Here is a 25,907-nt window from a genome sequence, read left to right on the forward strand (position 1 = left end):
ATTGGAACATAATAAATTTTCAAAAAAAAAATTGGTAAAGGAAGCTTACATGGTGATAGTTGTGACAATAGTTTGCGCATAATAGAATTTGATGTAAGCAAAAGAATGGTAGTTTATTGTACTCAGTTGCAAGGAAATAACATTATGAACGAAACATGGTTTGACCAGATGGAACCACAAAACACCAAATCGACCACGTGGTAATAGAGACAGATATTAGGAGGTATTAGAGAAAAGATTGAAAGAGACGTATGACGAATGCGATAATTCTGACGTAGAGCGAAAGTGGAAAACAATAAGAGACAGAGTTCAAAATACGGTAGAAGAAAAGAATGGTGCGATGAGGAATGTGATCAAGCCATCAGAGAAAGAAATCAAGCAAGGATGAAGATGATAAACAGAAATACAAGAGAAAATATATGTTTAAGGAGAAGAGAAGAGTGGCAGATAAATTATGCAGAAGAAAGAAAAGAGAGTATGAAAAGCAAAAATAGCAAATAGAAGAGACAGAGAAAGGAGGGAGTACTTCTGAAATTGGAAAAGAAAAGAATGGATTTCAACCAAGGGTTGCCTTCTGCAAAGATAGAGATGGCAGTCTGATAGGAGAGAAGGAAGGCATACTAAATATTTGGGATTAGTATTTTAGTAAACTGTTGAATAGAGATGATAATGAACAAGAAAGTGAGAATATGGGATATAATGAGGAAGATAGTAGCTTGACGGTAGAAATGGGAGAAGAGGAGGACATGGAAATGGAGGACACAGATCAATTAGATCTGATCAAACCCCTTTCGAGAAAAGAGTTTAAAGAAGCAATTGAAGATCTAAGGAACAACAAAGCCTCAGGAGACTATAACATAAACGCTGAATTGCTGAAGGCAAGAAGGGACATCATACTGGACAAATTAGAATAACTGTACAAACAAATATGGAGAGAGGAGAAAATGGTACAATGGAGAGGAGGGATCATATACCCAATACATAATAGTAAAGATAAAACGCTATGTGAAAACTACAGAGGATTACATTTCTCAATATGGCATATAACATATTTGCAAAGATACTACTCATGGACTTTCTTCAGTAGTAGAAAAGATGATCGGAGAATACCAGTGCGGTTTTAGGATAAACAGATCGACCACCGATCAAATTTAGAAAAATGGAAAAGTGCTATGAATACGATATTGACTTGCATCACCTCTTTATTGACTTTAAACATTCATATGACAGCATCAAGAGGAAAAAAGCTGCTAACAATCACAAGGGAACTGAAAATATCAATGAAACTGGTAAGATTAAGAAGAGTGACATTAAAATAAACAACAAGTAAAGTAAACATTAAAGGAGAATTATCAAGAAGAGAATTTCAAATAGAGAGGAGTAGGGCAAGGAGATATGTCAACTCTATTATTTAAACTAGCACTAGAAAGGGTTATCAGATATTTGAGTGTAAACCCAGGAGGGACAATCTATAAGAGGATGTGTCAATGCCTACCATATGCGGATGATATTGATCTCATAGCACGAAACAATGCAGAACTAAATAGAGAATTCCAATAACTAGAAGAAGGAAGAAGCTGCCGAGAATATAGGACTACATGTAAACGTACAAAGGACTAAATATATGCTAATTTTAAGAAGAGGGAAATACAACGAGGGAATGATAAAGGTAGAAGGTAAAAAATTTCAGAGATGTGATAACTTTAAGTACTTAAGATCAATAATCAACCAAACAAACAACATATCTGATGAATTCAGGCAAGAATAGTCGCAGGAAATAGATATTCAGTGGCCTTGAAGAACGTTTCCTCTTCCAAAGACATAAGAAAGAAGACAAGATTACTATATACAAAACAATTGTACAGCCAGTTGTAACATATGGGTCAAGAACTTGGATCTGAGTGATAGGGGATGAAGAGGTGTTTTTGAAGATGGGATAGGAAAATCTTGTGAAGAATATTTGGAGCAGTGAGAGAGAACTAAACTTGGAGGATAAGAACAAACGTAAAAATACAAAAACTGTATAAAAATCCGGATATTGTAACAGAGACTAAGTGCGGACGAATTAGATGGTTAGGACATGTGTGGCGAAAGTAGATTGAACAGGGAAGCAGGTGGAAGAAGAAGGAAAGGAAGATCTAGGAAACTCTGGCTCGACGACGTGCAGGAAGATCTGAGACTGGGGTCCGGAGATATGGGACGAAGGCAACGGATGGAGATGACCGGAGGCTGGTTGTGAAGGAGGCCAAAAACCTACATGGGCTGTAGCACCAAGGAGTAAGTAAATGAAAGGTTTCAATCACAATGTACATTTACTACGGCAAAGTTATATGTTAATACTTTAAAAGATAATGAACATGAAACTCAGTGCTATAGAAGGGCCATATTTAGAATAAAATGATACATAGGGCAACTTAGGGTGAATCGGATTACAGGGTGAATAGGGTCATATTTGAAGTTCTCTCTCCGTCCACAAAACGAAACGAACTGAAGGAAATGTTTCAATCTGGCTGTGAAGTTTTGAACTTCTAGCATCTAGTGAACGTAGAAACTACCAGGGAGTCGTGTATTTGAAACTGCCAAGAAGTACAGAAAGTACTCGTATAGAAGTAAAACTGTGTTTTAAAAATGCCTATGTGTATTTATTACTGTTTTACTGTACTATATGCGACATTTTAAAAATCAGTTGTGTGTAGCATTTGTAGTTGTCGCAGAAGAAGTTATGATATTTTCATTAATTTGTGTCGCCATTACAGTGTTCCCAGCTGATCAACAGAATATTGTTGCGCTTTGGAGGATTAGGATTAACACTAGATGTGGCTGTATATGACCAATCGCAATGTTTAAAGGAAAGAACACCACCTACAATTTTCTGACAGTTTCCTTAATGCTTCGTTGAAAACTTTCAGAACCACCACGTTTCCTGAATCATATTTGATTCTTTTAGATGGCCATGCGCCAGGCAATAACCTAAATATTGTACATTGACATTTTATGAGAAGAACGACATACATATGATATGTGTACCAAGCAATACGACACATCAACTACAGCCTTTCGATTTTTCGTTTTTCAAGCCTCTAAATTCCGTATTTATTCTAGTGGATTACTGAACGTTATATGAACTTTGGAGAAAAAGAAATACAGTAACTTAGGAAGCATTTTGAAGGCATCATGTCTGATAGTAGCAACTCCAGCGATGACAAAAAGTGGTTTGCGTCCCATATGTGTTTATCCTATGATCTAACAAAGTCTGTCTGAACAATGACAGGTGTTGAAAAATGTGCGTGCTCAAGGAAGAAGAAAGTTTATTTGTTGAAGATATGCGAATGAGGAAAAGGTCCTAAACTCTGAACATAAAGTTTGTATTCGATAATAAATACTAATTTTGCCTAATTTTGTATAGTACTCGTATTAACAAATAACTTTACAGCAGCTAATGTACGTTATGATTGATCTTTAAACCTCTTAAATTCACCACTTAAGAAACATACACATTTAAGTGTTTATTAATGGATAAGGGCCAGTCAGTGCAAAACGGGCAACCCTGTATAACTATGAAATTATGTGCTCACATTAAAATAAATCCCCGTATACGTTGAGGCATTTGTCGCACAATCTTCGTTGTGGGTGAGTGGCAGCCATGTAGAAGGTGGGCGGTTGCTGCAACAAAGAATTACTCACTGAATGTTTCACCTCAGCATCCAAGTTGAATCGGCAACCACACAGTGCCCGTTTCAGCTCACCAAAGAGGGCATAATCGCACGAGGTAATGTCCGGATAGTAAGGTGGGTGCTGGATTGCATCCCACCGAAATCTGAGTAACAGGTCCCGGACAACACTGGCCGTATTGGCCACCTTGTGGACGTCCTGTGTGAACAGTGATGTTCTTCCTTCGCGACGGAACCTGTGACTCCACTCCTTCACACGGGACAGAGATAGACAATGCGCCTCACCCACCACCGTCGAATGACAGCAGGGTGTGAGGAACATTGTTCATCTTTGTCGCGGGTGAAGGGGTGAAGTCGGAGGTTTCTTCGCGAGGAAAGAACGCCGCTGAAGGACGACCACAACCTGGACCGTTCCGCCAATGTTGTCCGGTACCGGTTACTCAGATTTCGGTGGGATGCAATCCAGCACCCACCTTACAATCCGGATGTCTCCGTGCGATTGTGCCATCTTTGTTAAGCTGAAACGGGCACTGTGTGGTTGCCGGTTCAGCTTGGAGGATGAGGTGAAACATGCAGTGAGTAATTCTTTGCTGCAGCAACCGTCCACCTTCTACATGGCTGCCACTCACCCACTGCCAAGATGGTTGGACATATGCCTCAACGTCTATGGGGATTTCTTTTAATGTGAGCACATAGCTTCATAGTTATACAGGGTGACCTGTTTTCCACTGATTGTCCCTTATATATTATAAAAAACACTTCATAGGCACATGTTCCTTAATGGAGAATGGAGAGCTTTAAAGATCACTCATGATGTACATTTACTACGGTAAGGTTATCTGCTAATAGCGGAATTTGGGGTGAATTTGGACGCTGGGGTGAATTCAGACAACAGTCTATTTCTTCCCTCGTCCAGCCTGCAACATTGCAGCAGTGTGTTGTGGGTTCCTTCATTGTCACTTCTGTCATTGCTGTATTGTAGCTGATAACCTTCAGTTGTTGAACTTGTGCACGTGTGTCAATGTACCTAAAAGAGAACTTACATTGTGTTCTTAATAGCGGAAACTTTCGGACATAGCTGACAAATAATGAGAATGAGGAATTTTTGTCACATGGATGGAGATGTGAGGACAGTTCTGAGAAAATGTAAAGTGTGTGCATTTGCAAGTGGACGTGTAGCAGCAGTCAAAGTAACAGGCAGTGCTTCATCATGGTGAATTCGGTCAATGCTGAATGTGTACAGAAGAGAAGTTGGAGGACAGAATTATTGAAACTATGATAAGAAAATTTTGAAGAATGTCATAAGAGATGTGAAGGCAGGAGAATTGACACACCACCACAACAGAGCACGTACACAGCCTTATTCTCTTTGGTACACAGTAGTGATGCATCAGAAATGCAAGATCAACAAGACAGAGAGAGTTTCCATGTCAGAAACATGCAATGTTGTTATAGATGAGGATATGATTTTCTTGTAACAGTGCGTTATACATACACAGATAAAAAAAGAGAACAAACAAGAAAATATGTTGGTGTTGTAACTGGTGTAGCCGCAAGAAACGTTGATGTGAAATTACTATGTCCTTATTATAACATTAAAAGCGTCTTTGTGTTTCCTACCGTAGATGATGAAGATTCCATTGGAAAAGATCAAATCATGGAGATTCGTCCAAAGACCAAAGAGAAGAGAGGAGAATTCACATCTGGATATGATATTCTGTGATGTGATTTTCTTGTTTAATATGCAGATTATGTAATGGATATTTGTATCTGTATCTATGCATTTATTTTGTCTCTATGTAGCCCTTTGCGTATTTTAAAGCTCATTTTTGTGTCAGAAATCACCCATAGAATGGTACAAATTCAGACAATCTGTTTGTACAGTTGGTTGTCCGAAATCACCCCAAAACGCACATCGGACATAAGATATGTTTTATTAACATTTGAAGTATGCTCTTTTCATGGAATGTTTTGTCTTAATTGTGTTCCTCATAAATATACCCCACAATGCAATGCGTTACAGTTGTCCGTGCTCAAAAGCTTGTTTGATATACATATTAAAAATTCAACGAAAGCGTCTGAATTCAAACCAGATTACGGTACTTTAAAAGTTAAACAACATGAAACTCAGTGCTACAACGGCCACATTTAGAATGAAAAGATGCTTAGGCAACTTAGAGTGAATCGGGTTACAGGGTGAAAGGGTAACTTTTGAAGTTCTCTGCCCGAACTAAAGGAAATGTTTCGATCTGGCTGTGAAGTTTGGAACTTCTAGCATCTAGTGAACGTATAAGCTATCAGGGAGCCTTGTCTTTGAAACTACCAAGAAGTACAGAAAATACTCGTGTTACAGGAAAGTAGAGAAGTAAAACTGTCTTTTAAAAATGCCTATGTGTATTTATTAGTATTTTACTGTAATATATACGATGCTTTAGAAATCAGTTGTGCGTATCATGTGTAGTTGTCGCAGAAGAAGTCATGATATTTCCCTTAATTTGTGTCGCCGTTACAGACTTTCCAACTGATCTATATCCAATATTTCTTCTAGTGCAATAACTGTACGCAATAAGAGGGGGTGAAAAAATAAATACGTTAACTTAGGAAGCATTTTGAAGGCATCATGGCTGATAGTAGGAACTCCAGCGATCACAGAAAATGGTTTGCGCCCCATATGTGTTATTCTCTGATCTAATAAAGTCTGTCTGAACAATCACAGGTGTTCAAAGTGTGCGTGCTCAAGGTAGATAAAAGTTTATTTCTTCAACATGTGAGAATGAGGAAAAGGTCCTACACTCTGAACATAAAGTTTGTATTGGATACTAAATACTAATTTTGCCTAATTTTTATAGTACTCGTATTAACAGATAACTTCACTGCAGTACATGTACGTTATGATTTATCTTTAAGCCTCTTAATTTCACAATGTAAGGAACATGCGCATTTAAGTGTTTATTTATGTACAGGGCCAGTCAGTGGAAAACAAGTCATCCTGTATAACTATGAAACTATGTGCTCACCTTAAAAGCAATCCCCGTAGACGTAGGGTCATTTGTCCTACCGTCCTGACTGTAGGTCAGTGGCAGCCCTGTAGAAGGTTGCGGTTGCTCCAACAATCAATCACTTACTGCATCATTCACATGAGCGTCCAACTTGCACCGGCAACCACACAGTGCCCGTTTCAGCTCACCAAAGATGGCATAATCGCACGGTGACAGTTACGGATTGTAAGGTGGGTTCTGGAGTGCTTCCCGCCGAAATCTGAGTAACAGGTCCCGGACAGCATTGGTCGTATTGTCCATTTTGTTGGTCATCATGCAGTGACGTTCTTCCTTTGCGAAGGAACCTCCGACTGCACTCCTTCACCCGTGACAGAGATAAACAGTGTTACCCATACACTGCCGTCATCGACGATGAATATCTCGCGAACTAGCGCCTTCCGTCACCAGGAAACGCACAACTGCTCGTTACTCTTGCTTAGTGGCCTTCACGATAAGCCGGACGTCAAGTCACTGCACGTCTGCACTTCACATGGCTCACACTCGCACTGCTTCACACAAGCGTGCGACGCGACTGCCATCTGCCGGGCTACAACGGAACCCCCTCCCAGTGACAGCAGGAATTTCGTGGTGCCGTGGCATCTACATGTCGAGATACGAGGTGGTCTGTTTTCCAATGACTGGCCCTTATAATTCGGACCACCAACCGCCGCTGCCTCCCCGCCCCACACGGCACCAACTGCGACGAGCTCTCCTCCGAGCGACACCACCATCACACCACCCGACACGGCGCCCAGTTATCCAGAGGACCCATCCCCCGTGGCACATTAGGGTGGAAGTGTGGAGTTTTCACCAACGAGTGCTTTTCAGCAGTCGCTGGTGCCTACGTCCCCACCGACTTGGGTTACGTCGCCCACTGGCCATTCACCCCTCCGCAGTGCTGGTTCTCCCCCGTGTAGGCCTGGATTCCATGAAACCCGTTTTGGCCTCTGGGCCGTGTCCGAATCCGCAGGTGCAACCCTCGCTCGAAGTGGGAATTCCTATACTCTGTCCCGGGAATCTTTAGAGCCAGAGATCGAAAGCAAGTCTCTGCGCAAGTAGTGACTCGCTCTCTCCCATTCTCTACCGTCAAGGGAGGCCTTGGTCAACAGACAGAGTATAGTTGGAGGATGCTTTTCCAAGTGTGGGGACGGTCGTATGGATGAACCTGGAGACAATGAAGCAAGTTGGGAATGCTTGAGCAAATTATCTCAGCCGAGTCGATGCTTCCCTCATGTTCTCTTAACTGGAGGAATTGCATCTCCCGTGTTCCCCCCACTTCGAGCTCTAGGCGCAACACTCCTAGGCACCTTACTATCCGTCGAATCCCCGTACCGTTCTTCTGTGAATATGCGTCACAGGCAGAGTTTGGGAGGACAGGAGGAAAGTGCGACAAATACACCCTCAAGAAGCCATTTTCTGTTCTCCACGAAATAGGTAATAGTTAGGCTGGATAGGCGGATTCTCTGACTATACACGGATAATGGCAACAGACAATCTGCCTCTGATAAGGAATTGCTATCGACAATTGCACTCTTGAGTGTGCGGTTGACGTCGAAACTTCCACCTGGTGGGAGAAAGCGGCAACTCTGCTGTTTTTTGGACGTCCAATCAGGACGCCTTGAACGGTAGGGGAAAGCGACGGGGAACAACACGGATTCGAACACGGCTTTAAGTCTTGGGACAAATGTCAGGGCGCCAGAAAGAACGGGGTGAAGAGGAATATTTTCTGGTGGTCAGGCGCATTTGATTTAGGCTACCAATAAAATAATGTACATATCTGAGACAAGATTATTTATGTGTTTCTTATTTATGTTGTTTTTATGTTAATGGACACATCGACCATTCACGCCCTTCCACCACCCCTTTCTGACGGATGAACCCTAAGCCTCCCACGGGGGCATGAGTCTAGTGGCGGCTCCAGCGTTTCGAGATGCAAATGTTTGCAAACAAACTCACCGTCCACCGCCTTCGCAGCAGTGGCGTGCTGAGGATTTTCGGACGTGAGGGATTACGTTTCCACTATTAGTAGCCATATCTCATTTTGTAATGTTTCCCTCCCTTTGGCGTTTGTTTCTTTTATTTCTTTTTTTTAAAAAATACTAGGCCAAAAGGAGTGTAATAACTCCTACCAACTCCCTTTGGGTACGCCACTGCTTCGCAACAAGACACTTGTTTTTCGAGCAAGGAAGCTCGATTCAGGCCGGCTAGAATTTATCGGCGTTTCGCCTCTTTGTTAAGAAATCTCCGCTGTGGAATGGCGGTGGATGAAACAGCAAGGTCGGCCTTCCTATTTTTACCGCTTCCACCAAACACTATCTTGCTGCCCCGTGGTATTGACTCAGGACTTACACCAAGCCTTAAGCCAAAACAAGCTCCATGGAACCCAGGGCCTTGTGGGAACTGTGGGCCTCACCCTCCCCTGCCCTTCCCTTCCCCCTAAGGCTGAGGAGACCCTTAGAAAATGGAACCCTAGTTTTTTACCCTGTGGCAAACAGGCCATTGAACGACGGAGGAGTTTTTTTTATTAAGAAAGGGCAAAAATCCTTTTTTTTTCTTAGTCAAATTTTTGAACCTGGAAGAGAGAGCCTTAACTTTAGTGTCGTTTGAATAAAAATAAAACATTTGTAATAATTTTTTGTAAATAATGTTAATATTAAAACTGACCTAAGACTGAAAATGGCAGATGTAAGAAATGTTTCTTTCGAGAAACGTAATCCAGTTCTCCTGATTTAACACAGTTTAATTCCTACCTGTGCGGAACTGTGATGAATGCTGTATACGCCACAAAGCGAGACACACTGAGTGACGTGGGACATGCAATTCAGACGCTTCCCTTCCCGCAGAAACTGAACTACCAATGGTAGTCATTTTGAACCTCCATTAGTTTAAGGTATATGACCGAAAAGAAGTTCGTTAGTGTTGGAGTGTAAATACTATTTCGTGACACTCTGTATATATATATCAGATATTTATAAAGTAGCAAACTAACTCCTTTACTAACATGTTAAACAAGACAACAAAATACATAATAGTTGAAATTCTTTAATTATATAATTGTTGAAATGAAATTTCTCTCTCTCTCTCTCTCTCTCTCTCTCTCTCGAGCGAGCGAGCGAGCGAGCGAGAGAGAGAGGGGGGAACCATCTAACACTCAAAGCTTCAAAGCTTTGTGTGTGATCTCGATATTATCCTTAGTAAACTATGTTTGAATCAAATCTTATCTTTCCATGTTCATTTTTAGTGTCATTAGCAGTGACAATTCACAAACAACAAAATAACAACAAAAGAGAATACATCATACTGTAGTGTAGCTTAAAATATACCACTGTAGAGTTGGTAGAAATGCATTTATGAAACTACAAGTTTCATACGTTTCCTAATTTTAAAAATGTCTTCTCTATAAAATAGAGAATTATAGGTAGATATTCATCATCATCATCATCAGTATTCTACTATGAGTGACTTTTTTGGAGAAGTTAATTTATATTCTCAAATTGAAAACCTAATCCAAAATTTATGGAATCACCCACTTAAACGTTGCGCGATACATCTGAAAATTCTGGGTCTACAGCACTGCCCTGTCTTCGGCCCTAAGAGTAACTCCATCGTCCTTCGCATTCACTATACTTGAAAGCCACCAAGGTTTATGCAAAAGTTAAAACAAGGCTTCAATATCCAAACAGCTTCTGAATGCCCCCTGAAATGTTCTGTCTCCTTTTATTCTGTTATTTTCCTTCCATTCACTATCGCTTCACTAATTTTCTGTCTCATTCGCTTCTTCGTTTCCCTCTCTTTTTGTCCGTTTTTTCGCTTCCCTTCATTTTCGCGTCTTTATTTATTTCCCCTCCTTTATGCCTGCCTTCACCGTGTGCTTTCTTTTTTATTTCACTACCCTTTAATTTCTCCTTCTTTCTCTGTCTTATTTCTATATTTGTTTTGTCTCCCTATCTGTAAATTCTTTTCAGGGAAGAATCTAGAATTACATTTCACAGGGTTCCCTACTTTTATTTTTCTTGTATCTACAAAACAGTTCGTAATTTTCAAAAGTGAATATTTTCTCTCATACGCACTTAGTATTGCGAGTATAGAAATAACATTTAGTTTGTTTCCCTATACCTTTATATTTTTTTTTGCAATGGTTCTTACTTGACACAATGTGGAAAATGCAAAATTTAGGGTCCGAAATATCGCGTTCAAAAGTTACTTTTAAAAATTTATTTTGCAAATTAAACTTCTCTTTGCAATAAAAAAAATCCAAAAATACTCTCTAATATACGAATTGTAAAATATTTTTATAATTGTAGACCAGATTTTAAATTGAAATTTCAATTTAAAATAAATTACGTCCTTCTGTAATTTGTTTTTATAAGTCTTTATTTTCCTTTTATCGGCATTCGGACCTTCCCAATCATGATTAATTGAATCACTGGTTTTGTTTACTTAACGTTATTTTTGCTGATTTAGTCTGACGACACAGATCGCACGAGTAAAATATACGATATCCGTGAAGACAGTCCCACCCTTAACGGCACAAATTATCAGACTTAATTCTAAAAATTAGTTCTGCATTAGTGCTGTGAAAATATACAGTCGAGAATGTTAGTGCTACTTTCATAGACCAGGAACATTATAATTCAGGCTGGCCTGAAAGAAAAAAAACGAAACGAAATAAATGCAGTGATTTAGTGTTCAATTAGTGCTGTTCAACGTGCACAAAAGAAAAGTTAGTGCTGTTCTTACGAGTAAGTTATTAAAGAATAATTGATTCCTTTGATTTATGCCTTGAGCTCCTGCATGTGCGCCTAGAGTGGTATATTTCTTTTTCATCTTAAGTCATGTTGGATTTCAATATTCACATCCTAATTTGGATTGCACATTTTATAATTAGTTAAATTCTATAAAGGAAAAATAATTCTCACCTACTGGTCCTACAGTACTCCTCTTGCAAGGTGCTGTTTCCTCTGTTCTCCTATTTCATTGGCTTCTGAGGAGGCTTCGAAGTCGTGAAGTCGAATTGGGAAGTCTTCTATTGGTGGATTCTCCTTCCACTCATCGAAGCCCATCTGAGAAACAGAAATGTATTAGTTTTACAATTCCATTCGTACCTCAATTTTCACTGTAATAACACAAGAAATTAAGTTGTAGCTTAATTGTAATGTTGTACGTCAGGACATATCTAAAATGATCAAACAATGATTTCAAACAAGCATTGTTGTTTAGCCAAAATATTAGATAGGTCTTGATTTTAAAACCAAAATAATGTTTTCGGATTGCAACAACGCAGGAGACGCTAATTTGAACGAATGAATTATTTGTTCACCAACACACACTCACGCTTTTAATGATAACCTACATTATGTGCAAATGGAAATAGCGTTGTTGTGATTGTTCGTTATGTTTTCATGGACGAATTTATCACGCATCTTCTTATTGTAGAAGAAATTCTAGTGATCACTATAATTGGGAATTGTTAAATTTTGCTCGAGTGTGCGGTATACATTTAATTATTTTGTTAGCCTTGCTTACTTTGTTTTTCTTGTAGACTGGTTTTGGCTTCAACTTCTTTCTGACTGAATTTGATATTCACTCACAGATTTTTATCAGGCATAGCTAGCTATTTTCGCAATATATATAAGCTCTATAGAAACGTTTAACACGTCGTCATTGTTGTGCTGGTATTTTGATGTAAGGCAACAATGTAAATGTTAAAGTAGTGGCGAAGTGTAGGCAGAGGCGTGTGAACGGAGCAGGGAAAAGGGCTGTGATCTTTCTTAGAAGCAGTAATATCTTCCGTGTTTAAATGTTAAGAATATATCCCCTACAAAATATAAGATACCATATTTCCTCCATCTCATTCTAAAATTATTATTAGGCACATTAACGTACATGTCAATTATTTGTGATACCTTTCTTCCATTCAAGTTCAATGTAACTATTAAAATTGGTGTTTTAGGTCCACTTTATTCGCAGTAAGGCTAATTGGGACTGGGCCTACAGTTTAAAGTGGGATCCGAACCACTATGTGCCTCCATCGGGTATCAAACTGTAACGACCGCCATGTTAGGCAGAGTTCAGTTGTATATTGGCATTAATCTTATTCGTATACTTTCAAGTTAAGAACTTGGATTAAATTATGTATACTTAATTGTTTTTATAATTCATGTATATATTTACGTTTTTTATATGTTATGATATTATTCGCTTATTTTTTAAACATTTATTCATAATTTATAGGCTAATGATTATCCCAAATAATATATGCAACGTTTTCATTGTTTAAGCACAAGTTAAATACATTTCTTCTTAATATCGATTTTTATTCAACAATGTACAAGATTGAAGTAATTTGTCTTCGTTATAAACTAAATCTTTATTGAATCATTTTTATGTGCAAGGGCAAATATGATTTATTTGATAAAATCAGTTTAGTTATTTCTCTATAGTTTAATATTTTAATATTATAGCAAAGTATTTCTCCCTCATTTTCAATAAAATATCGTTTTCCTGTTGGATGTTTATGTTAGGAGTGGGGGAACCACGCTTCGTGTTCCTGGCGATGTCAAAAGTTCCACGTTGGCATTTTTAATTGTTGCCAACCTGAACTTTAGCTTACTATCGCTAATTAACATTGATGTGTTATATAAATTATCAGTTTTTCTTGTGTTATTTTATGTTATGAGTTTGTATTATTGTAAGTTAGAACAATCTGTTATGCTGCGCCTCGTGCTTGAGGTAGCAGTTGAGGTCTTGCTATTAACTGTGAAGGCGGTGCGCTGACTCTCGTGTTAAATAAATTGCTTATCACTGCATGCGAGCGTGCATGACCAAACAAATTATAACTTTTAACTTGTGCGAATCAGTATGTACGCGCGCGATTCGTGATTAAAGATTTTGGACATTTTGATTATAAAGTATTTGGAATTTTATTTACTGTCACGTGTCGCAATTCGGTGGTTTCCTTCCTGGAGGAAGGGTGGATCGTCTTAATCCCGATCCCTGGGTGAGAACTGGTGCTCCCAACTGACCAACCGGAGCAAGGAGCGGTGTGTTGCCAATTCGGATTTCCATACCCTGGAGTTACGAGTGGTGGCACGTTGCATTGCAATACCCGGAACTCCTTGATTCCCCTTTCTTACAAATTAATTCCGGGGCTGTCGACATTACACTGACGAGCAGGATTATGACATAACTTAAATTATTTTTTTTCCGAGTTGAAATCAAAGTAGTTCACTGATTGTCCTTAAGAAGCATTGCATTTTATTTAACACCATAAAATAGAACTCCCTGTCAAAACGTGTTCTGAGACTGTATGTTTTATTGTTGCTACAGTGGAGGATAACTCTCAACACCCGAATGAGTTATGCACATGGATGGAGTCTCCAGGTCTTCCTTATCGCACAACGCGAGAACAACTTGCGTTCTGACGTCACCGGAGAATATCTTCATTGTTAGACAGGGACGTAGCTAGGTTGATCAGTTTGGGGAGGGCCCAAACGTAGGATTTTTTCTATCAAACTATTATAAATTAACAAACTATTTATACACCATATACGCCTATACTGTATACATACATTATATATATATATATAGTCTTGGAAAGGAAAGGAGCAAGGGCATCCTCGGCGCATGGTAGCATCGTCCCTTGTAATCAAGGGGTTCCGGGTTCGATACCCGCTGGATGCTCATAGTGGTGCGGATCGCATTTTAAACTGTAGGTCAAGTCCCGATTAGCCTTACTGTGCACAAAGTGGACTTAAAACACCAGTTCAATTAATCAGTCAATTGAAAAGTTCAAGGTTCGATCGTTGGTGGTCCGGCCGGTAGCCAGAATTTGATTTCGAAAGGGGATTATCCCTTATCGGCAGCCACCGTATAAAGGCGTAAAGGTTGGGGGGAGGGGTGAATGCGCTGAAGATGAATTTCTTGGTATATTGCAACTAACCATATACAAGATGTTTAATCCTGTTAATGAAGTAAATTTAATTACTACTACACATTATCAAAATCAGATATTTGTAGGATTTCGGGAGAGGACTGCAGCCCCCGAGCCTCCAACATCGTGAGGACAATTTTGGAAGTACTTTAAAGCAATATGGAAGCAAATTTTGCTCTCGAAACTAAGGGGCTCGATGTGATGACCACGCGCAACCGAATGAAAGAACTCTTCCCAGGCCTTGTCCCTCAATATTAATTTTACTGACTAATTGTAAGTGTTTCTGGGCCTCCTCGATGACGCAATGCTAGCGTCGCCGCTTTGCAATCAAGTGGTCCCGGGTTCGATACCTGGTGGTGGCACATAGTGGTTCGGATCTCCGATTAGCCTTACTGTGCATAAAGTGAACTTAAAACACGAACTCGATAATTGGAAGGTTTTAGAAGAACTAAACATGGCTTTTTATGCATCGTACAATTTTGCTTCTTTTCACCCTACTTTTACAGTTTTTCTTCCTAAGAATTCCACTGAGTATAACACAATACGAAACCAGAGGTCCAAGTTTCGGACCTGGACAGCTTTGGTTGTATCATGTCTGTCCCATCGCCATTCCTTCGGATCATCATTCATCCTCATCGTCGCATTTAACCCAAGGGGCAGAAAATCGGCGTAATATAGAAATATAGAAATGATTGATTTAGTTTATTTTACTTCGCTTTTCTGACACTTTTTGGCTAATCGTGAAGATGAAGATGAAACTGAGTGATGTGAAATTGATGAGAGGACCATCATAAAGAACACACACGCCCAGTCCGGGATTCGAACCCAGGACCCCTGGTATCGTAGTGCACCTTGTTAACCACTGCACAACTAATAGAAACAGAAAATGCTTGATAAGTAATTTGCTTCTCCATAACTATTATATGATAATTATTTGCTATATGACTAGGGATTAATTATATTTGTATGTCTAGCCAACCTAGTCACCTAAGCAACAGCAGCTTCCGCATTAGCAGGTGGAGGCTAAATTAAGAAAAATCACAGAATGTCAGAAAGATATACAGATTTTGTAACATAATACTTGTAGAGCATGCAGACGGCTGTAAATAAAATTGCTACATACCTAGTTTTCTTCCCTAATTGAAACGTGGTTTATTCTTCATTATGCATGAGATCAACCACCCTGGAAGTCGAACCCAGGATCTTGTGTAGTAGTCAGACTCTTTTAGAACGTCAATATGTTGGACATTTGGTCGATCAGTCGATCCTGATCATTGTTTCCAGAAGAAGTCAATCTGGCAGCTTATCATTCGACATTTCACTCGCGATGTAGGAAAACGAGATCTTCTGGCGTTTACAGAAGTTAACCACCGCTCGGACCTACCTCAAACTATCTGACAGATATCAATTGTCCACCAAATCAACAGATGAACCGACCGCTTCGATGTTTCTCCGAATTTTCAGAAAGTGTCCTTTCCCTCCTTTGCAGGGCAAGTCATTAGCAGGAGGGTTGAGTGCATGTGAGAAGAACCGCTATGTCATTCACTCCCGCGCCGAAAAAGGGACAAGCAATAGAATTATGTTCTTGAATTTGAAACGCATTGGGATATCTTTTCTGAACCATAAAATAATAGACCCAGAAAGTTATAGCCACCCGTAGCTAAATCTTCCTGTTTGTGTTTGTGTCATCCTTTCGGCGCCCAATGATGCCAGTGCAGTGCCAGATGAAGAGAAAGTGCGGGTTTGGGAGGGATTATGGATCTGGTGTGTGTTCCACAAAATTATATTTACACAATTTTACATTGTTTCGTAGCTTTTGCAGACCAGATTAATGTGTTAGGAATTTAGTTATAGTTTTTGATATATTGTGTTAGTACTGCATTATGGCACACTGTCCTGAATCTCTCTGCAAAAGTAAAAACTGTGGGGTAAATGGAAGTTTATTCCATGAGTTTTCCTGTTGATTATTTCTCTTATGTTCAGCTAAGTTAATCGGGACTTTACCTACAGTTTTAACTACCATACGAACCATAATGCAATATGCTTCCATTGGGAATCGAACCTAGGATCCCGCTGACGCAAGCGCGACGAGCAATTTCAAGGGACAACTTTAACAGAATGTTATTTCAAGTTTGTACCTTACACATTCTACAAACATATTACTTTATTTGATTGTAGATAACAGAACTAATGTGTTACATGTTCGAAATTATCGTCAAGTTGCACAATGCGACTAGAATGCCTGGCTTTTGCGGCTGTGTTAAAGTTTCAAGTTTCCACTTTTGAAGAGTTAACTCATAATTTTGTACAATAAACAGCGACTACATTCAACAGGCACTTCACTGGAACCCAGTCTTTTTGTATTTAAGTCTCTTGAAATATGTGCATTTATGGTAAAATACGTAAATTACAAATAGGGTTACATTTATTGTAATTTTTTACTTATGTTCCATTTTTTACGACAATATGTACTTGGCAGACACTGAGTGAATGCGATTCAGAAGCCATTAAAATGGTTTATATTTCACGAATATCCGAATTTTTAAACAATGTAATGACATTGCGCACTTTTGTGACCGTCTAAAGTGGTAACTTGAAACAGGTTTGTGAAAAAGTGATTTACTAATTCATAGAGCTTTGTAATGCTATTCTACGTATATATGTGTGTGATTCATTTTATAATTTTTAATCACCACCAAAGCGAAAATGATGTATTTCCAATTGAGGCAAAATTTGGGGAATAATTTTCATAGTGACTAAAGATTAAAATTGCCCCCTTCCCTCAAGTAGTCTAGCTGTAACACTACCGCTTTGTAAACAAGAAGTGCCCGGTTCGATTTCATTGTGTAGCGATTTTCGGTAAATAACTGTGATAATATTTGTAATATTACCGAACATCCAGCACCGTATGCTGTTAGCTGTGAACCGCTCATAATACGACGTAAGCAAGGTACCTTTATAAGGTATGCCATTCCCGAGGTTCCGAGATTTTCTCCCATGATTCTGTGCGCGCCATGACGTCATTAAGAGGACAGAATGGAACTTACTTCGTTATCGTATACGAAAGCTTGAGATAAATGGGTCGATTATTTACTTATACACACTTTTTCTTGAATGCCGGTAGAATGAGAACAAATCAACCTGTTTGTGCTCTTGCCACGTGCAATAATAATAGAAGAAAATCGCCTGGAAAAAAGTGATCATCGCTTCCCAAAATGTTGCTGTAGCAGGATTGATTCAATTTGTTCCTCCAAATTTCGGACTTAGTCAGTGGTGCAACCACAGGGGAGGGCAGGGGCATTGTCCCCCAACCTTCGACGGAAGTCAATTCTAGGGGGGGCAATCATTGATGGCCAAAGGCACCTGTAGGGGGCACAGAGGAGAAATTGCCCCCTTCTATTTCAAATTTTATGCAAATAAAAATACATTTCGTAAAATTTTCTTGCTCGCTTTGCTTGCAGTGCCAGCTTTTCTCAGTCTCGTCAAGTTCAGAGACGTAGCTAGGGGGCGTCGGGAGTCGGCCATGGGCGCCAAATAATCTAATTTTAAAAAAATGTGAAAGAGAGAATGCCTTGACGCCATGTCATATTATTTGTTCCTTATTAAATCAATATTGTTTTAAATTGCAAAAATTGGATCAAAAAATTTCTTTCTCGCTTCGCTCGCAATATAATTGTTTTTTGTAATGTGATGTATTTAAATAATATGTTTTGTATATATGTAATGAAAAAAAACTTTGAATACGTACATAATTTAGTGTTAGCATCTTGCATATGTATTTTCTTATTTTATGTCGCTCCATGTTGCATGTGTGTAAAACATATGAAAGTTATACATGTTATATGTACAAAAAAAATATCTTCGGCATGCATTTATCAATCATTTTCTGCCATTCAAAAATACAGTTTGTGTGCTTGTTTTAAATTATTAGCTAATGTAAAATTTCTGGTGTTGAAAAAATATTTCAAATCGTTTGTTCCAAATAAATGCTTTAGCACAGACATCTGCCTCCCTTTTGCGTAATTTATGAGGATAATAACGTCTTTGATACTACTACTACTACCACTAGTAATAATAATGCCATTATTAATGTTATTATTATTACTATTATTATTATTGGTACGTTTATCCTGGTACTTTCTCCCTCCAGATATTAATTTGTGGTTGCGCCTCCGGCCTTAACTTCCACACTCGCCTTCCATATCATCACGTATGCAACTTTAAAAAACCTTTACACAATCGAAACTCAGTTTCTAAGTATTGCTTCATTGAATATTGAGTGCAAGATAAGATTTATTAGCTTTGAAGTTGAAACATCGTCCGCAAAAATAATACTTTGAACATCTCGTAGGTAGCGAACACTAATTAACAATTGCACTGTTACTTTACTTTATGTGCGTTTGTTGAGAAATTGTGCTGAAAATATAATGTACGACTTACAGGACAGGCGTTTCTGCCCTGCACATCCTTTAAATCTTCTCGTCAATCAATGAGAAGAGCTGTCATGTAAATAATGACCAAAGAAGCTATTCAATCAGGCCCGTAGCCAGGAATTCTTGGGGGGGAGGGGGGCGAAGTCTATTCTAGAGGGGGCAAATTTTTAATATATTGTGTCGCATTGGCACATATTATGGTAGGGTACACAGAGGCACTTGCCCCCCTCCCCCAAAAGCTATAAGTAACAGAAAAGAGATAGTATCTTGAACTGCAACGAACAAAAAAAAACAAAAACTTCGAGCAACATCAAATAGCAATATTTCGATAATGACCTTTCCAGGTTGCCAAATAATATAAAGTTTAACATAAATAGGCTAGTAGGGACTGTACCTACTGGATATTGTAATTGATTAATTTGGTGTTTTAAGTCCACTTTAACCACACTAAGGATAATTGGAACTGGACTTACAGTTTAAAGTGGGATCCGAACCATTATGTGCCTTCACCCTACTTGATATTTACAGGTCGATAATGTTAATTGATGACTAACAACAGCTTTGGGCCTCTCTGCAGAACTGATTAAGGGAGCCCTTTATAAATCATGCTTCATAATGATTCCCTCTAGTTTCCAGTATGCAAGATTTTTTACGCACAAAGGAATCTATCGAGAATCCAACAACACCATTGTGTTGTGTTGTACAAGCAAAATCGGATTAATTACATAATAATGGTTAGGATCTGCACTTTGATGAATTGTGGAAAAAATTGTAATACTTTTTTGACCTTGCTAAAACATTAAAACATGAGTCCCTTAGTCCACCACGGACTCTATTTCCTTCAAAGGGGAGACTCTTGCATCACTACAGACAATGTTTGCTTACTGGATACGTTAACCATTTTGCAAAATATTGTGTGAATTGAATTATATTATAGTTGAATACATGTTTTGACACCTGACAAAAAATAGGAATCCCTTGATCGACCAATGACTTCTTGGATTACAATGTCATCATTAATATTTGATATTAAGTTTCATAGAAAGAAATTGTTTTAATAGGGCGCAAATAATTTTACGGGGGCTCCCAGCTCCGACTACCGCCGCCCCATATAGCTCTGAACTTGGACTATAAGAAAAGGAGAAATTGTGAGCGAAGCGAGCAAGATAATTTTACGAAATGTATTTTTATTTGTATAAAATTTTAAATCGAAGGGTGCAATTGCCCCTCTGTGCCCCTTGCAAGTACCCTTGGCCGTCTGGAAGAGAAATGCAAGGAACACGTCCTCCCCGATGGCGCAGTGGTAGCGTCATCGCCTTGAAATCAAGGGGTCCCGGTTTCGATACCCGGTGGAGGTACAAGTGGTTCGGATCCTACTTTAAACTGTGGGTCCAGTCACAATTAGCCTTACTGTGCATAAAGTAGACTTAAGAAACCAACTCAAACCAAACCTACCTGTATTATTAGTAAAACACATTTTATGTGTGTGTTGGATAAGGTATGAGATTTAATTAGGAAAAGCGATGGATAATGTAATATTTATACAAAGTAAATTAATGTATTATGTTCTTACAACAAATGTAACTATTACAGAATAGGAAGCTAGTGACGAAATTAGCCGTAAGTTTTTTTTTAATTCCTCGCAGTAGTAAATATTGTTACAAATAAAATCCAAAAATTTAGATCCTCAACTCAGGTGGATAAGAGATCAAATTATAATTCTCAGCTTGCATTTACCTCCGATTATTAGAAGTATCATTCGACCTAAAAGCAATCTCTGACTGTTGGCTGATAAATGCGACGTGCCTAAAATACAGGAAAACATATAACAGCATAATCGTTCCATTATTTTTGTTTTGTATTTGTATTGCTTTTGTTTTATTTCAAGTTTAATTTACCCTTTGGCTAATCGCAAAGATGAAAATGAATGGTGAGTAGATGAAATGGATGATCACAAATCCATGTGGATGACAAACAGTACAGAGTACTACACAGATTGTTGGGCCACATGCCAGAACCTAGTAAGCCCGCAAGATTGAAGTTCCTATGATATATTACCTGGAAGAAATATTGATATTTGAATGTTTCCCGAAAAGACACCATTTATACAATAGCCATGAACTAATTCATTCGCCGGCTCGGTAGCCGAGGGCGTTAAGTGGTCGACTTTCGATTTCGCCTCCAAAGTTCCCGGTTCAAATCCCAGCAAGGGCATAGGTGTTCTCTGCGAGTCAGGCACGTATCCAGGAATTCCTTTCGTGGGGAACTAAACACCATATTTTAAGGGGTATAGATAGAACCACACAATTGTATGTTTAAGGCCAATGGTGGCAATTGGGTTCAAAACGGGAGTGGGGGGTGCAAGAAAAGTTTACTTTCTCTTCTCTTGGTATACAAGGGTTAGCATAAAGAGGTCATAGTGTGAAGGCAAAAAAATGGGGAGCAACTAACCCCAAAATCGTCGCCACTCTTGAAGGCTGCCAAATTATTCAGAACGTGAAATCGGAACATTTTTTACCACTCAACTCCTCTGTTTCCATGCATTAACATTGTGTGCCGGAACCATCTCAGTATGTGTGTTTGTCAATTTCTTATCATCAGACATCAAAACATCTATGGCGTCTTTGAGTGTTTTTACGAAGCTGTTACACACGCACGGGTTGGACAATCCACTCGACAACGCGAGACTCAAACTGTGGGCTGCGAACTGGACGCAGAAATTTCTCGAATATTTCTCTCTGATTCGAGCCTGAACACCACTACTATGCCTTGTCCTCCCATGTTTGCAGCTCTTATAAAAGCCGAAACCCACCAAATTGTTCATATTGAGGCCTAAGCACTCGCAAGTGTTCACAATTGTCTGTCACAACTTCCGCAGTCTTGTCATATATTGGCACAAAAACAAAGTAAGTCTTCTCGAATACAGTTCGAAACAATTAATTCACAATGAAAACCCTTCCGATCCCAACACATCTAGTGTTTCTTATCCCAATATGATTAAATGCTTACTCATTTACCTCCAGTGACGTGCCCAAGGGAGGGTTGGTGAGGTCATAACCCAATTTGACCAAGTATTCCTTAAAAAAATGAACGTCAAAGAGAGGAAAAGATGGCAAAATGAGGACTGACCACCAAAAATTGTATGCATAACCCTCCTCTTCTAAAATTCTGGGAAAATTTGGTCCGGGCACAACTAACTCATCACTCAAAACTTTGATTTTCAGTTGATCTGTGCAGCTTATTTCTTTTTTAATTAACCGCTCCAATACCCGTTACTGCTTAAATATTCACTTTAGAGAGAGACCTTCGATCTCTTCGGCCCTCGACCCGAACTAGCACTACACTGAGGCTCCAGAAATTCCGCTGTCGTTAATGTCTTCTGCTTTGGACCCGAACTGGAACTAGTAGTAGACTTCGTTACTTTATGGTATTTAGTCCTTTTCATTTTCGAATCACTAGATCTTATAAAGCCACCAATAGAATGTATGAACTATAACTTGACAAGTTTAAAAACAAGACGCTGCAATCCATTGTTTGCGCACCTCACATCACATTTCCCCACTCCATTGTCTGCGGCGACGTTCATTCGCAGTGTTGCAAACTGGAGGGAGCTGAATCCTCTGAGAATTTTCAACGAAATTTGAATGCGAAAGGCATGAATTAGTATCCCGTCACCTACGCTACCTATTGATTGCGCTAAATTCTAAATACATTTTGATATTTTCCCTTTAAACCTTAAATGAATTAAGTTATATTAGGGATATTTCTTACCAGCATAAGAAATGTATGAAATAAAACGATAGAAAAATGAAAAATATATAAACGATAGAACTGAGCTCACCTAAATGTTTTCCAGTTCTCCTTCAGATTCACTCTCCCACTCATCTGAGTCTGTGTCTACCGATGAATCTGTGTCCGTGTCTGAATCGGCTTCACCAAGTCTAATTATCAGTTCATCTACACGCTCGTCCATAAGTCCATCTCTTTCAAAGTAAGAATCTTGCAGCCAAGAGTAAAGAGCATGAACATTTCAATGCTTTAGAAAAGAACACAGGCAAGCGTGTTATCAGATTGCCTTCTCGTAGTGATTGTTGTACGATAAACAAACGAACCACCACCCCACTTGGTTTAAAAAAATATATAAAAAAAAAAAAAAACTGGACACTGCTCGATGTCGCATTCAGAAAATGAAGTCATTCGCCCTGTAGTTTCTCTTCGTTATAAACCTTAACGCACGTGCGTAATACTACAGTTTACGATCGGCGCACCGCACGCATTTTCAAAGGCCGGATTAAATAAAATGAACCACTGATATAATAGGAGCCTGCATGCACCGTCACGCTAAACAGTGAAAATCGTTTGTCATATTTGTTTTAGCTTAATTTTGCTGAGTTAGCACCACTGGTACTCTCAACGCCAGACAAGTGAGTAGAAGAATGGTGGGGAGGATGACGTAATAGGAAGTGCTCCGCAGCGATCTGCGCATATCGGGACTTAACTTGTCAGGCTATATCACACTTACCGTTGAATACTCATTAACCGATTCTGTTGTACAGATCAACCTGGAAATTGAAGCCGCGTATTTTAACCTCATTATATTCTAGAACGTTCCACAGATAAAACGATTCGTTAATGTTGCCAGTAGTTCGACTCTTTCTCTTATTCAAGAACGTTCCCTCTCGCGCTTTCCAGAGATTAAACAATTACAATGAATCGTCCTACGTGTGGCGCTACGTTTGCAGCTTCCAAATGCTGACAAATCTTTGCATAGTGTTGCGACAACACCGAAAGTTCAAGAAAAGTTTTAAGGCAATATTATCAACAACAGGCTTATAGAACATTCTCCGTGTTACCTTGGTAAGTATTTCTCTCCTTATATATTATCGGCATACTATTCAAGAAAACAAAAACCTAATTTTGCCGGATCCTGTGGCTGAGCGTCGACCTCCGTGGCGAAGTGGTTAGCAGAGCGCGCTACAACGCCAGGGGTTCTGGGTTCGAGTCCCGGGTAAGGCATGGGTATTTGTGTTCGTCCAGTTGATAAGAGACAAAGATAAATGTAAGAATTGAAAAGTGTAAAAGTGAGAAAAAGAGTGAATGGTGGGGGATACCTCCGTGTAGGGGGTATTTCCTTTTAAAAAAAAAAAAAGAAAAAAAAGAGTGGTCAGCACATCACGCTGCGACGCCAAGGGTCCCGGGTTCGAATCCCGCTCAGCCATGGTTGTATGTGAATGTCCATTTATCATTTTCATAATTTCATCACTCATTCCCATCTTCGTAAATTAGCTAAGAGGAACAAAACGCGAAGTAAAATAAAATAAATCAAATCCAAAAAAAACTAATTTTATGTAGCGTAAACAGAAAAAATTAAGGGGCCTCCAGCCTCCTGATCCCACCTTGGGTGCGCGCTATTAACAATAACAGGGTTATAGAACATTCTGTGTCTTGGTTCGAAAATTATTTATCTCAAATTATCATCACATTATTTAAGAAGCCATTAACCTAATTTTATGTAGCGTAATTTCCTGAATGGGGTGCTGGAGCCCCCTGATTTCCACCTTGCATACGTGCTTGACTCGATAATTATTTCTCTCCTTAAATTATGGTCACGTTATTTTATTTCACACCACAAGAAACCAAAAACCTCATTTTAACTATTGTAAACCGCGAACTTTCGGGGGGTTCGAGCCCCCTAAGCTCCCCCTTGGATACGTGCCTGCTGCGAGTGTCCCTTCATCAATTTAAACTAATCATCACTCATCCTGTTCGTCGCGATTAGCCAAAAGTGGAAGAAGACACTAAATAACAAAAACAAATTTATCCTCATTGTGGCGATCAACTGGAGAATCTGAAAAGTAGCGTAAAAATATTAAAGGGAAATTCCAGGATATTCAGTAAAAAGTCATATCAGAATATGCCCGGACAAGAACTTTCCTTAGAATTAGACATTTAAAATAAATGCAATAGGTTAGCTGGAAAGAAAAGCTGGCATTGGACTACAGCCTACAGGGACAAGATATCACGCATATAATGTATGAAAAATAAACTATGCATTGTTTCGGAATAAGTGTATTCTTCTATCGCGTATTTGATCTCTTGTTGTCAAATTAAATTAACAGCTTTGGTGTATAATATCAAAAGATGCATGAAAACAACACGTTTCATGGGCCATCTGCTACATTCTACGCATAGCTTTCTTCCGCACGTGTCCGCTTGGTGACGTCACAAGCTCTAGCCAATAACGTGTAAGTCGCGGAGTGGCCCCCTCTGCGACGTAAGAATGACTTAGTTCCCAAAGGTTCCGCCTGGTGGCAGCACCTGTTTCACTATTACGGCAGCTCGGGGCAATTCAAATTGGTGTCGCAGGAATGTTGCCTATTTCGGCAATAACGAAACGCGGGATGCAAGTTTCACGTACATACATGTAACGTCTAAGAACTACAATGTACAAATAGTTGACGTTCGTATGTGAAAATACAGACGGGCAACGGCAAGTGGAATAAGGAACTTCGAAAACTGTCGACGACGAGAACTTCGCCAAGAACCACGAGGTAGTGAATGGGATTGCATACGCATTGATACAAATGGACAACAAGTGGAGGTACTAACTATTAAGGAACTGAATTTATACGTATCGTGAAAAGTGTGTGTGCCCAGTGTTACTAGTGACCTACTGTGCTATATAAACCCCCCCCCCCACGTAGTTTACCCCCATATATCAGTGCTGCAATCATTGATTAAGTGCAAGTGATCAAAGAAATATTTCCGAGAGAAAAGTCGTACGTGATACAAATGTTTCCCATTCCACTAAGAATGCCGTAAAAGTAAACGT

At 39.2% G+C, this 25,907-nt stretch overlaps 1 protein-coding gene across 1 annotated transcript; it reads right to left on the reverse strand.

The window, feature by feature from the left end:
- Window positions 1-3,576: 3,576 nt before the first annotated feature.
- Window positions 3,577-3,993, reverse strand: LOC145980880 (uncharacterized). Its single transcript, XM_083113964.1, has one exon. It carries the CDS (start codon window positions 3,991-3,993, stop codon window positions 3,577-3,579), a length of 417 nt encoding a protein of 138 aa, XP_082970090.1.
- Window positions 3,994-25,907: the final 21,914 nt, after the last annotated feature.

This window comes from Lepisma saccharinum, chromosome 28 (assembly GCF_977018435.1).
Source record: "Lepisma saccharinum chromosome 28, izLepSacc3.1, whole genome shotgun sequence".
Classification (NCBI taxonomy): Eukaryota; Metazoa; Arthropoda; class Insecta; order Zygentoma; family Lepismatidae; genus Lepisma; species Lepisma saccharinum.

Bases quoted from the DNA above. Each gene is read 5' to 3' on its own strand.
- LOC145980880 (XM_083113964.1), bottom strand. From the start codon at position 3,993: ATGTTCCTCACACCCTGCTGTCATTCGACGGTGGTGGGTGAGGCGCAT.